Source organism: Strongylocentrotus purpuratus, unplaced genomic scaffold, assembly GCF_000002235.5.
Source record: "Strongylocentrotus purpuratus isolate Spur 01 unplaced genomic scaffold, Spur_5.0 spur5_scaffold_21, whole genome shotgun sequence".
NCBI lineage: Eukaryota > Metazoa > Echinodermata > Echinoidea > Camarodonta > Strongylocentrotidae > Strongylocentrotus > Strongylocentrotus purpuratus.
In genome coordinates, this window is record NW_022145607.1 from 4,286,660 (window position 1) to 4,300,805 (window position 14,146).

The 14,146-nt window shown below is 38.6% G+C and overlaps 1 protein-coding gene across 1 annotated transcript; it reads left to right on the top strand.

Annotated features, from left to right (window-relative positions):
• Positions 1-5,634: 5,634 nt before the first annotated feature.
• LOC756441 (cell surface glycoprotein 1) lies at positions 5,635-10,954 on the top strand. The gene is made up of 3 exons (XM_001195120.4): positions 5,635-5,910; positions 7,968-8,106; positions 8,569-10,954. The coding sequence occupies exons 2-3, from the start codon at positions 8,070-8,072 to the stop codon at positions 10,902-10,904; spliced, it is 2,373 nt and encodes a 790-aa protein (XP_001195120.2). The 5' UTR covers positions 5,635-5,910; positions 7,968-8,069; the 3' UTR covers positions 10,905-10,954.
• The last annotated feature ends 3,192 nt before the right edge of the window (positions 10,955-14,146 follow it).

Below are 14,146 nucleotides of genomic sequence, written 5' to 3' on the forward strand. Positions count from 1 at the left end.
CGACCAAGTTAATATAAAACTTAGGGAAGCAGACGGTGTTGCATAACATTTCCTAATATTTGTAATGCCAGAGGGAACTGTGCATTGAGAAGGACAGCTGTTGATGGATTTGATGGCTGGAGAGGGTTACATTCTTTTTTTGTTATGCAAGTTAATCTTGAATATTTTTCCCTCAGAAAATTCTTTCGAGATGGTATCTCCAATCGATACAGCTTCCTGATTTAACGTACCTTGGTTCAATCGCATGATTCTTAGTCAAGAGGTAGATGATTTCAATCCTTGCTCTCTACCAACAGACCTGTTACTAACATATTCAAATTTATGGACGTTTCTTTCCAGGGGACCTAGTGACCAGTTATTCCATTAACCTGTTATTAATGAATGATCTACAATACTTGGAATCCAGTCTGCATACATTACTTTGTGATATGTCGGGCAAGCCTTGGACAAGCTTATCAAGCACAACCTTTGTTTAGAAAGGATGCATACAATTTGAATATGTTAGTAAACCGGTCTGTTTGTGATAGCAAGAACTTCTTGTAGGGTAAGATTGTCAAAACACTTTTGAAGCATATAGATTTGTATTTTACATCAGAGTATAATGCGCTTTACAAAAGGAGAATATAGTCAACTGTATGTTTATTATTGGAAATGTTCCACAAAAATACACTTTATACCCCTATAACAGGGCTTGTTAAATGATGGGATATGTACATGTATGTTGGTGTAATTTATATCTATAGACATCTCTCACGGCAAATAGAATACATGTATTTAAAGGATATTTTGAAAACCTCTGTATTTATTTCCCTCCTTGCTATTCTCAGTTGTCCGATGATTCACAAAATACATGTATTTAATGCTCAAACATATGCTCAGAATAAGGAAGGTCTTTTTCTTCATACAGTAATTGTCTGTTATGGAGGGGGGGGGGGGGGGGAGTATTCTGTGAAAAGTACCAATTTTATATACACCCAGCCAGTGTATACTGGCTCAGGCTGGGTGTATATACATATGTAGATGTTCTATTCACAGTGGGTCACGTTTCATACAAACACATGTATATGTCTTGGTAGTGCAATATATACTCATTTATTGCATACATGTATACACCTTGCAGGCAGAAAACATAATTTGGACACCAAATCATTAAACATTATTTGGAAAATACCCCCCTGCCAGATATTAGAGAGAATTCAAATTTGTTTAATTTCTTTTTCTTCTCATAACTACAGGTAATAGTTGTTATTAAGAATAACTATCAAAGTAGTATATGAATGGAACACATTTTTGTCGCACTCATTAAAACAAATAGAAAATATGAGCTCCAAAGGTCATACATGGCTGCAGCTCGTAAAAGTATGAGTAAATAAATTTGTTCCATCGCCCATGTTTACCTTCTTCCACTGCAAGAAAGATGACTTATTTGCATTTAATTTTATAGATTGTTACTCTAATGTCTCATGATAAAAGAGAGAGAGAGAGAGACAGAGGGCTACTACACTCCAAAATATTCTCGACATTCATGTTTACTGGCTGTGCAAAGCTATCAAAAATTGTTTTATTTCCATGGGGTAAATTGAGGGTAATGTGGTCACTAATGGTTAGATTGGTTATGAATCAAAGATGTTATGTAGTCAAAATTTGAATGTACAAAAAGTATGTTATTGCTTTTGAACACTATTTTTAATATGTGAAACCATGAGAAGATCCAGAGAATTGTGTCTTCAAAATTTGAAATAAATTTATTTTATGAATCAGAAGAGAAAGGCATGACTACTGAACTATCATTAAAAGTAATTTGTGTACCCTTGACCTTCTTTTCCACTGTTTTCATTGTAATTTTGCCTCATGTTGATTTTTTGTTTGATTTGGCATCTTTTCTTTCTGTGCATCTTTTTTTCTTCAATTTCCCTTGTGACAATACAGTTCTATGTTTGTTGTATTTAGTGTCTATTATTTCTATTTGGGTTTATTGTGTAGTATATAATCGTCACATGTATTAAAATTAGGTAGGTTTATGTTTAAAGTTAAAATTTCCTAGACCATAGTTACAATATTTAGGGAGGTCGATAAGAAACCAAATGTTTATAATGCAAGATACATGTACTTGAATGAAAATTGTCAGTAATAAAATGTCCCCAATTTTGAGAGCATTTAAGTAGAATGATTTGAAGGAAACGTTGGTACAAATATTATTCATTTCGGAGATGAAGTTCCCCCCCCCCCCTCCCCCCATTTGAAGTCAGAGTAGCAGTGGGTGAGAGAGAATTGAAAGTGATCATGAGAAGAGGATTGCAATTATGTTTGAGAAGTTCGTTTTGTTTATTGATAAATTGATGTTGTGGTGCTGCTGGAGTAGATAAGAATCAATGATGAGGGGTGTCAAGCATGCGAGGTGAGATGTATTAATGGAGATCAGGGGGATCAAGGAGATGTACCTGGTGTTGGCATTGTAACGAAGGACTTTTGGAGAGGGTGGTGGATTAGTGTGAAATGGGGGGGGGGGGGGGGGTGGGTCCGTTCCGTTCCGTGTGTCGTATCCACCTGTCGGAAGAGGAGATTGAATGTACCATTTTATTTGAATTATCAAAATAACTGGTTAAGTCTTCTTAAGTGACAAAACATCCATTTTAACCTTTGTTACTAAAGCTTTTTATTTTATTTTGTTGTTGAGGTTTTGAGGATTTTATTCTTTGATAGTATTAATGACATTCAATGTACAATGGCAAAAATATGTGAGTATGGTAATTGGCAAACATAACTTTAAAAAGCGGTCGCTTCAGCATGTCTAATTGACTTGGAAAAGAAAGACCTGTACATAATATATAGACCATCTGCTCATAGAGACCGTTTTCTTGTTTCCCTTGAGCGGTCTGCCGTCTTTCTGTGCAGTTTTAAATGCATCTTGATTTTTTTCTCTTCTATTCCACTGTCCCACTTAATACCTTCAAATTGTCAGTTTGACCTCTGACCCCCCCCCCCCCTCTCTCTCTCTCTCTCTCTCTCTCTCTCTCTCTCTCTCTCTCTCTCTCTCTCTATCTCCTTTTCAACAGAACAGATTCACCCTATTATAACCTGTTGTGATGAATATGTGATGTTTATCTTTTTGGTTGTTTGTTTGTTTTTCTTTTTTGGTCTTGTTCATGGGCATTTTTGAGTCACAGGTCGACCCCCCCCCCCCCTCAGAGAAAACTGAATCCACTATAGGATCCCCCCCCCCCACAAAGAAAGGGCCATTTAATTAATTCGAGATGTTTGTGCCCTAAGGCTGATTACACTGGTCCGAGCATGAGGAGTTCATGGCTCTGATACCTACCATTGTTTCTCCAACAAATCGATCTTCAATCAATCATCGCCCTTTGTGATTTGACCGCAGGAGGACATCACATTGATTTTCTCTTTCACATGTGAACTCCGGGGAGATATCTGACTTTGTTCTACAGTGCCAAGTTTGCAAATAATACCCATTTATAAGTCTATGTCTACATCAACATGATTATCTATATCATCTTGTCTTCTCTGTTCTTGGTACGCCTTTTCTTTCCTGTTCTCTCTTTAAACGTTAGATCATTTAAAGCCTGTATGCACTACTTGTAGCTACTTGCGCCCTCTACATCTATATAACAAACAATGCCTAAGCGGTACCCGTTGGTCCCACATGATCCCCTTTTTCTTATTTCGATTGAGAGCTGATTTGGTGAGATAACCACCTAGCTGTCAGTGACCGTTCAGGGAGGTCTAATCCCTCCCGGCCAAACTAGTGCAGAGAGGCTTTAAGGAAATGTTAGCTTCATACCTCTTCCAATTTCAATGCAATATACCATTTTTTTTTTTCATTCAGTCGAAAATTTCACTCATTTCACATTAAGACATCGCGCATAAGCGGCTTATAATATGGGTAAAAAAGATATAGGGCGACATTTTACATGTACGTTCCCAAATTGAAAAAAAAAATATGAACACAGCGTGAACAGCAGCGTTGTCTTTTCCCTTCTTTTCTTTTCTTTTCTTTTCTTTTCTTTTCTTTTCTTTTCTTTTCTTTTCTGTTCTTTTCTTTTCTTTTCTTTTCTTTTTTATTTTTTACTTTCTTTTCTTTTTAAAATAATTCTGTTATTCTTTTACCTCTCTTTTTTTTCTTATCTGTTCTCATTTCTTCTTTTCTATTACTCTTTCTATTTTATTTTCCTTCCCTTTTTCATTTTTCCTCCTCTTGTTCAATTAAAAAAAAATATCCTTTTAATCTTTTTTTATCTTCTTTTATGCCTTCACCTTATTCCTCCTACACCATTCTAACTATCTCTTCATAGGCTAATCTTTTCATAATCGGCTCTGTCAAGAATTATGTTTATATTGTTTACCTTTCTTTTTTTATCTTTACTATAATCATTCAAATTGCATTTCTTTTCCTATCGGGTCTCTTTATCACTTAATGAATACATTACTCAATGATTTGCTTTTTAACTGCCAATAAGAAAACATAATTACAATAATACTGTTATACCTGCAAATTACTGCAGTGTATACATATGTATGTTGCAGGCATAATGAATTTAGAGCTCACAAGAATGCTCCCCTTGTCGGGAGAGAAGACCTGCTGGTCATATTAATCTTGAATTGCTTTTTCTCTTCCAGGCAGCTGGGGGAACACACTTGCGAATGGATAATTATAGTTCATTGTGTTCTTTTAATTTGTTACAATTACGTTTTCACTTAATGCATATTGTATGTATGACTTGTATGAAATTGCCAAATTAATAATAATAATAATAATAATAGTTGTTTTGATCAATCTCTCTTATCAATATTGTTGGAGAGAATGAAATATTGAGATGTGACTGTATATAGGACCCTGTCCTTAGACCCCCCCCCCCCCCCCCCCCCCCCCCACCTCCGCCGCTCCTTGGCTGGTATATTGAATGTCACGGGAACAATCACCGATCACGGTCTATTGATACAATAGTGTATCGATCAATTATCCCTAATGACCTTACATGGTATGGAGGAAACATGGCGTGTTTTATTGTTAGCAACAAAATAAAAGAAGATCAGACACGCGCCGAGTGCTTCCTTGTAGTAGGGTGTCTGGTAGAGGTTACATAATGAACGAATATCAGTTAGTCTATAGCATGAAATATCAGACCATATTACTGGCATTGCCCTTATGGGGGCGACGTCTTTATCAAAACTACAATTTATTTGGAAAGATATGCACTCCTTGTTACTTCACCAGAATGATTTTGTTGTTGTTGAAAACTTCCCCTGAAGCTCAAAGAGCTTTAAATATTAATGTCTGTTTATATTTATATCCATGATAAAGAACGCAAAATATGAATGTGTAGGCCTATTTCCATCAAAAAAATAAATTGTCGGTTGAGGCCCGGGAGGGAGGGGGTCAATATGAGAACAATTAGGAATGCAACTGTCATATTGATATACTTTTTCATATTTGTTAAGGTCTACGTTAATAATGTGGATTTTCTTTGTTGCTTTAAAACAAACAAAAAATTACACATTTTCGTTTCTAAGTTGTTTTTTATAAGCGTACAAATTGGGATTTATTATGTCATGAGAAACGTACATGTACATGTATCACCATAGCTGTGTCTGTGACTAAGTCTAATCCATGTTACTTACCCGACGCTTGACCGATGTTGGTCAAATCAATGTCCATTCTTCTCAGACCACGTTCATGTATCGGTCACTCTTGGATACCTCTAACATTTCACCTGGTCAAGGTGTTTATTGGTCAAGTGTCCATTGAGACGAAGAGAAACAATCATTCCAAACATAATCTTAGTTTGTAAAGGTTATGCTTTCTTCATGTTCTCACCTCATGCATATCCAGTTGGACGTTCATACTGATTTTATTCAATTTTGATACTAATTTGTGATACAAACCAATTTAAGGTAAGTCTATAATTACTTTTTGTTTTATTTATTTATATGTCTTTATCTGGCTAATCTGTTTGCTGGAATAAACAATATAATCGACTTAGTTATTTTTCATTTAAAAAACAACAACATATAAATGAAAGAAGATGATATTTGCTCTGGTGTGCAGATAACACGCACAAGTCAAATGCAACAATTTTGGTTTACCTAAATTTGTTTTATTTGTCTCTCTCCTACTCTTGTACATGTATACTCGTCTTGGAAACCTTGTGTTAGAAAATGAATGTAATACAAGTTTTTCCTCTCCCAATAGGTAGTATTGTAATATCGTTGTTAACTATTTTCATTATTATTCAATAGATGATAATCAGTTTTTTACAATACATCGCTATCATAGTGCAACGAGGCCGGGTACAACACACGATGAGGAAAAAAATGGTTTATTGTATACAAAAAAAGAATTCCCGAGCTTGTCACATATCTATCATTGACTGACTTTAAAGTTCTGTAGAACTTTGCAGGAATTATTTACATGTCAGACACTATTGAGTGACTGACTGACACCTTTTTTTCCTTTGGTTATAACATAAATAAAATGAGCAGTAACATGTACATGAGCATTTGTCTACATCAATAACCGACTACTTGTAGTGGCCAAAATTAAACTGATTGAATCTTTGTGCAGCACAAAGCGTAAGACCGTATTCGGTACAAGGGTCTGAAAATCAAACTGTTACTTAGGTGATTGCAATCAACAACTAAAGGTCGTTATTTTCTCACAAAAAACATTTTCAAGCCCTTTCGTTTTATGCTGCGCAAAGATTCAATCAGTTTATTTTTGGCCATTACAAGAAATGGGTTATTGATGTAGACAAATCCTTTACAGCTCATTTTATGTATGTTATTACCAAAGAAGAAGAAAAAGCCAGTCAGTCACTCAATACTGAAAGTAGTGTCTGACAGTGAAGTGTTGAAAGTAAACCGGTTTCCTTGCATAATTTGAATATTAGGACACTGCTAACATTTTCATTTCACAGATAGGACAAACATGACATATTTATAATTTCTGCAAAGTTCTACAGAATTTGAGGTTGGCTGCAAAAGGGACATAGTATATTTAAGGTATTGGTTATAACGTTTTAAGCAAAAGATCACCCTACAAGCACCTTAACCGATAACAAATAATTTTCCAGCATTTTTAAAAGAACAGTTAGTGTGACAAGTATTACAAACTTTTCAGAATCATTTTTCTTTAAATGTACTACTTGTAGCTACTTGCTCCCTCTACATAGAAACAATGCCTAATCAGTGACCATTGGTCTCCCGTGATCCTCTTTGTCTTATGTTAATTGAGAGCTGAGTTGATGAGATAGCCACCTGTCAGTGACCATCCTGTGTGGTCTAATCCCTCCTAGCCAAACTAATACAAACGGCCTTTAATATTATGTTTCGTTAGGAAATGAGTTAAATGAATATAAGTGAAATTATTTAGTACGGTATGCTGCACGGTAATCATTTGCCCATATGAATCAGTATTTATTTTTCAATTTATCAGATTTATTCCGATATACTTCAATTCAGTCTTAAAGTTAAATTTCCTATGTCTAAAGTTTTAAATAATTTTCATTTATTAATATGCATGAAGACACTTAAATTACGTAACTTAAGGAAACTAAAGAAGCCCTAAGCAAACGAAAATCATTATAACGTATGGCTATTTTATTTTTGTATTTACCAAAATGTATCCATGTATCGTATTATATTTTTGTTCTTTGTAAACTTTGTTTGAGCCTTTATTTTACATGTGAGCAAACCAAATATCCATGTGGAATGACATTAGACAAATAAATACAGCGAATTGAATTTGTATTTTTGCTTAAAGATTAAGCCTAATGAGATACCAGAATTCTATTTTTTTTCTCATAGTTAGACAAAATGAATATTAGTAACAACGAATAAAATAACCTCCATTCATTTCAAAATAAATTTAGAAAAAAAGTATATTCGAGACTAGGTGAATTGAGTGAAGCAAAATGTAACAGAAATATATCGTTATTTCATTTACCCCTCAGATCAGAGCAGCTTCATCGGCCAATACTTGGAATAAAGCTTACGAAAGGATAACATCGAAAGGGACTATTATTTAGGATATACATTCAAAGAGGTAGAACAAGATGGGGTGCGGTACAAGCAAGGACCTGGCGGTCACAGGTGAGTTTCGTGGTGATATTATATATATATATTTTATTATTATTATTATTTAATTATTATTTGTATTGTTATTATTATTATATTGTTATTTGGGGGGGAGAAGGGGGGGGGGGTGGTGTACAGCTTTGTCGGAAAGGGGGAGGGTGCAGTAAACAAACACACGCAATGGTACATCCGGGAATCAGGGTGTATCTCGGTAATATGATTTCTGGAATTCTTTCTTCCTAGACGTATTGACATTATTCGTACAAAATAATAGCCAAATTGTAATTTCCCCAATATAAACAAGACTACAATGAAAGTGTATTGTAGGCATACATTTTCGAATCTTGATATGAAGATTTCTAATTAAATGGGAATCGGTTACCACCTCACCCCAACCCACTAGACCACATTCAGCAACCGTCTCGATGCAGCATTGATCTAATAATCTATTTCCTCATTCTCTTGTCATGCCTGTAGAAAACTCAAATGGAACCGCTTATCGCCCAGCAAACAAAGACATAAATAGCAAGGACGAAAAGAACGTTGATCACAAGGAAACAGCTACATCGTCTAAACCAAAAGAGGTCAAGAAAAAACCAAAAGCCAAGAAGAAGTTGAATGAGCTCAATGTAAGAGGATATGAAAAAAGGGCAGCTCCCGCACCCGTAGTAGCAGAAAAATCACAACCAGAACATGAAAGTAAAGAAGCAGAAACAACTCAAGAGGTAAAGAAAGAAGAGCCAGCACCAAAAGTAGAAGAGTCAGTACCTGCACCGGAGCCGGCAAAATCCCCTGCAGAGGCACCGACAACAGAGGCGACACCAATAGAAACAAAAACAGCACCTACAGTAGAACAGGCACCAACAGAGCAAGGGGCGGAAGAAACTACCAAGCAAGCACCGCCAGCTGAAGAAACTCTTACAGCAACCGAAAAGACACCCGCTGCTCCCGAAGAGAAACCCGCTACCACCGAAGAGCCAGTAGCTACCGCAGAGAAAACAGCTGTCACTGAGGAAAAGCCAGCAGCTTCTGATGAGACGCCAGCAGCCACTGAAGAGAAGACATCAGCCTCTGATGAGACGCCTGCAACCACTGAAGACAAGCCATCAGCGGCCGAAGAGAAGCCAGCTGCCACCGAAGAAACACCAGCAGCCACTGAAGAGAAGCCAGCAGCCTCCGATGAGACACCAGCAGCCACTGAAGACAAGCCAGCAGCCACTGAAGAGAAGCCAGCTGTCACCGAAGAAATACCAGCAGCCACTGAAGAGAAGCCAGTAGCCTCCGATGAGACACCAGCAGCCACTGAAGTCAAGCCAGCAGCCACTGAAGAGAAGCCAGCTGTCACCGAAGAAACACCAGCAGCCACTGAAGAGAAGCCAGTAGCCTCCGATGAGACACCAGCAGCCACTGAAGACAAGCCAGCAGCCACTGAAGAGAAGCCAGCAGCCTCCAATGAGACACCAGCAGCCACTGAAGAGAAGCCAGCTGCCACCGACGAAACGCCAGCAGCCTCCAATGAGACGCCAGCAGCCACTGAAGAGAAGCCAGCTGCCACCGACGAAACGCCAGCAGCCACTGAAGAGAAGCCAGCATCCTCCGATGAGACACCAGCAGCCACTGAAGAGAAGCCATCAACCGCCGATGAGAAGCCAGCAGCCGACGAAGAGAAGCCAGCTGCCACCGAAGATAAACCTCCTGCTGGCGAAGATTCACCAGATGGCGCTAAAGATTCACCAGCATCCACCGAAGATACACCAGAATCTCCCGAAGATAAACCTACCACCGCAGAAGATAAACCAGCAACCACCGACGTGAAAGCAGCAGCCATCGAAGAAACGCAAGCAGTAACTGAAGAGAAGCCATCGGCGGCCGAAGAGAAGCCATCAGCGACCGAAGAGAAGCCAGTTGCCTCCAACGAAACGCCAGCAGCCACTGAAGAGAAGCCATCGACCGCTGATGAGAAGGCAGCAGCCATTGATGATAAGCCAGCAGCGGCCGAAGAGACGCCAGCAGCCGCCGAAGAGACGCCAGCAGCCGCAGAAGAGAAACCTACTGACACGGAAGATACACCCACTGTCAAAGAAAGCGCACCATCAACCGTCGAAGATACACCTCCTGCTGGCGAAGATACATCAGATGGCGCCAAAGATTCACCAGCAACCGCAGAAGATACTCCAACAACTACCGAAGATGCACCAGCAACCGCTGAAGAAAAACCAGCAACTACCGAAGATAAGCCAGGAACCACCGAAGATAAGCCAGTAGCAACCGAAGATACACCAGCAACTACAGAAGATAAGCCAGCAACCGCTGAAGAAAAACCAGCAACTACCGAAGATAAGCCAGAAACCACCGAAGATAAGCCAGTAGCAACCGAAGATACACCAGCAACTACAGAAGATAAGCCAGCAGCTACCGAAGATAAACCAGCAGCCACCGAAGATAAATCAGCAGCCACCGAAGATACACCAGCAACCACCGAAGATAAGCCAGCAACCACCGAAGATGCACCAGCAACCACCGAAGATGCACCAGCAACCACCGAAGATAAGCCAGCAGCCACCGAAGATAAGCCAGCAGCCACCGAAGATAAGCCACCAACCACCGAAGATAAGCCAGCAACCACCGAAGGAGCTCCTGTTACAAAGGAAGAAACACCAGCCTCCGCAGAAGCTCCAAACTCCGAGGAAAAAACAGCGACCGAAGAAACACCCGGCACCGAACAAGCACCGGTCGCCGAAGAAGCACCTGCCTCAACAGAAACACCCGCAATCGACGAAACACCTCCCGCCACAGAAACACCATCTGCTTAAGTATCAAAGCATGTGGCAGAGGAGAGTGATGCGCCAACATCTAAAGAGGACTGAACAGCTAGCAGCAGAGGTAAATGAATGGCTAGATATAGGTTTAACCGGTCAACTCCAAGCAACTGACAAAAGTCTATTTCAACCTTTCATGGAGATTAAAAAACAACAACACTGTTTTGTATTGTTTGAAACAATACTGTCATGTGGCCTTTTTGAGTGAGCATGTTGTAGTGCGTCGTCATGTGCAAACTCCCTTAAGGGCCAAAGTGACAATTGGAAATTACCATCTCGATCTACCTAAGGAAATACGAATCATCAGAGATGATATCACGGTAGGGCTAAACATTTTGAAAGATCGGCCGAAGCGTCCCTTATGCATGTTGCACTCAAGGCATCGTTTTGCTTGCGTTGTATTAACTGTGCTGGTCAAACATGTGGATACAATATAATGTTCCATTGACTTTTTTTTTTACCATTATGCGTCGAAGGCAACATCACACTTCTACGTCAGGAAAAATGACGCATCGTTTGTAGCAGGCAGTACATTTTTTAGTTGATACCTGCCATGTTGGCAGAAATATGTTTTGAATACCAGACTGAAAGTGATCAACTTCTGTACTCCATGCATGCTGTACGTGTACGAAGTATCATCTTTCATAATTTGTATCCGTTATTGGATATGGATTACATGTTGTCACTGCGATGAAAATATTTGTCCGTAAATAAGCAATGAATGTAAATACTTTAATACAATTATTTAATATGTTTATGAGTAAACATCTACGAATGTTTAAATAACCATTTGTATACATGCTGCTATCGCACGTATTGTTATACAATGCAAATTGGAAATTAAGGTGATTCGAAATCCGTTAATTTTTTGTTGACAAGTTGGTACAACCTACCTTTGCAAACAATTTGTTTTCGATGTTGGATATGCTGAACAGGCAAACTTGAGAAAGTATATAGAATGATATAGCACAGGATTTCTGTGTTATTTAGTTTGGTTGATGACAACCATAGCAATTGATATTAATCTTTGAATCGTTATCCATTTGTACAGAAACATTTTATTTCAGAAAAATATATATGTTAAATTATCATGAACAAGTTTAAATTGGTTTTGTTTTGCGATCTTCCTGATTGGTGAGTGATTCACAAATATTTCAAGTTGTTGATAGATAGAACGATTGATTGCCTGATTGATTGACTGACTGATTGCTTGACTGATTGATTGACTAATTGCTTGACTGATTGATTGACTAATTGCTTGACTGATTGATTGCCTGATTGATTGACTAATTGCTTGACTGATTGATTGCCTGATTGATTGACTGACTGATTGTTTGACTAATTGCTTGACTGATTGTTTGCTAAATTGTTTGCCTGATTGATTGACTGACTGATTGTTTGACTAATTGATTAACTGATTGTTTGCTAAATTGTTTGACTGATTGATTGACTGATTGATTGCCTGATTGATTGCCTGATTGATTGCCTGATTGATTGACTGACTGATTGCTTGACTGATTGACTGATTGATTATCAGTTGATTATTGGTTGACTGAACGATTAGATAAGGAATAATTACTTAATACATGAATGAGTTGGTTGACTGAATAACTGATTGTTCGACCAAGCTTCTTTGATTGATTGATTGATTGATTAGATTCGGAGATTTATAAAACCCAATTAATACAATTGTCAGCGCGAAAATTCAGTAACTGAGTGTTTGATTGCCAAATTGATTGATCAAATGAATGAATGAATTTAATCTCATATAGGCCTAGCTCTACTACCACTTTCATTACCACCATGACCACTCTACCAAACCTACTAAACTAAATATTTACTACCCTAACTATCTCTTCTGTCACACCTGCTACTCGACCCCGATGATCTTTACTCACCTCCCTCTACTCAAGGCGCGGATCCAGGATTTCTTAGGGGAGGGGGCCAAACTTTTTTTTTTTTTGCTCCCGAAAATTTGAAAATCGCGCCGGCCGAAAAGTCGCTCAATGGGGGGGGGGGGGGGGGGTACAGAGCACAATTTTTTTATTTTTTTTTTATATTTTTTTTATTTTTTTTTGCTCCCGAAAATTTATAAAAGGGGGCGGCCAAAAAAAAAAAATAAAAAAAAAATCGCTCAGTGGGGGGGGGGGGGGGGGGGGGGGGGGGGGGGGGGGGGGGGGTAGTGAGCACATTTTTTTTTTTTGATCCTCAAAAAAATTTCAATTTGTACCCCCCCCCCCCCCCCTTATCCTTGAGCGCCAGGGGGGGAGCCCAACCCCTAAAAAGGTAAAAATCACGTGATTTTACATGATTTTTTTCCCTGGATCCGCCACTGCTCTACTCCATCGCTACGTTTACCTCCGCTTTTACTGCTGTATTATGTTTTGCCCACTGATCTCTTCGAAAGGAGAAAACAGTGGTTGAGCCACATTGAAGAGTTATGATGATAACGCCCTCACCGTGGAATTTTTTTGTTTTGTTTCTTTCTTTCGCTGTCGGTCATTATCTTTTTTTTTTAATTCACTCTTCCTTTTGGATTTCCTATTGTCTTTTGTTGTCCAATGTCTCTTTTTCATTTGTGTGTGTGTTTCTTTTCTTTATATTTTGTTGTTATTGGGCCTTTTCTCCTTTTTAATATTTTTTCTGTTAGTTATTTTCTCATTGTTTCTTTTAAATTTTCATTCAAATTTTCTTTATCATTGCATTATTGTGAATATTTTTCTCCTTCGTTTGCCACTATTTGGGGGTTGATTTAGTCTCTTAGGGTCCCTATAGTTGTTTATCTCAATGTAATTTATCACCTTGTAGATCACAAGTCAATGCCTGTTTGGGACTGAAGATAAAAAAATTGTTATGGCGTGTCGGTTCTGATTAGGGATATCTTGCTTCAAAGTTTATTTATACCCTGTGCTCGCTGCGTGACGCCAATATGCAGCACTATATTTAGAACTATGTATGGGAGGGACACAGAGTCAATCATGTTGAAATTTTGCTTCTCTGTCATTCGAAACCAAATCTCTTTCTCACTCTCTCTCTCTCTCTCTCTCTCTCTCTATTTCTTTCTTTCTCTCTCCTTCTCTCTCTCTATTTCCTTCTCTCTCTCTCTCTCTCTTACCTATTTTCTCTCCCTCTCCCTCACTCTCTTTTTTCTCGCTCTCTCTCTCTCTCTCCATCTCTCTCTCTCACTCACTCTCTCCCGCTCCCTCTCCCTCACTCTCTCTCTCTCTCCTTCTCTC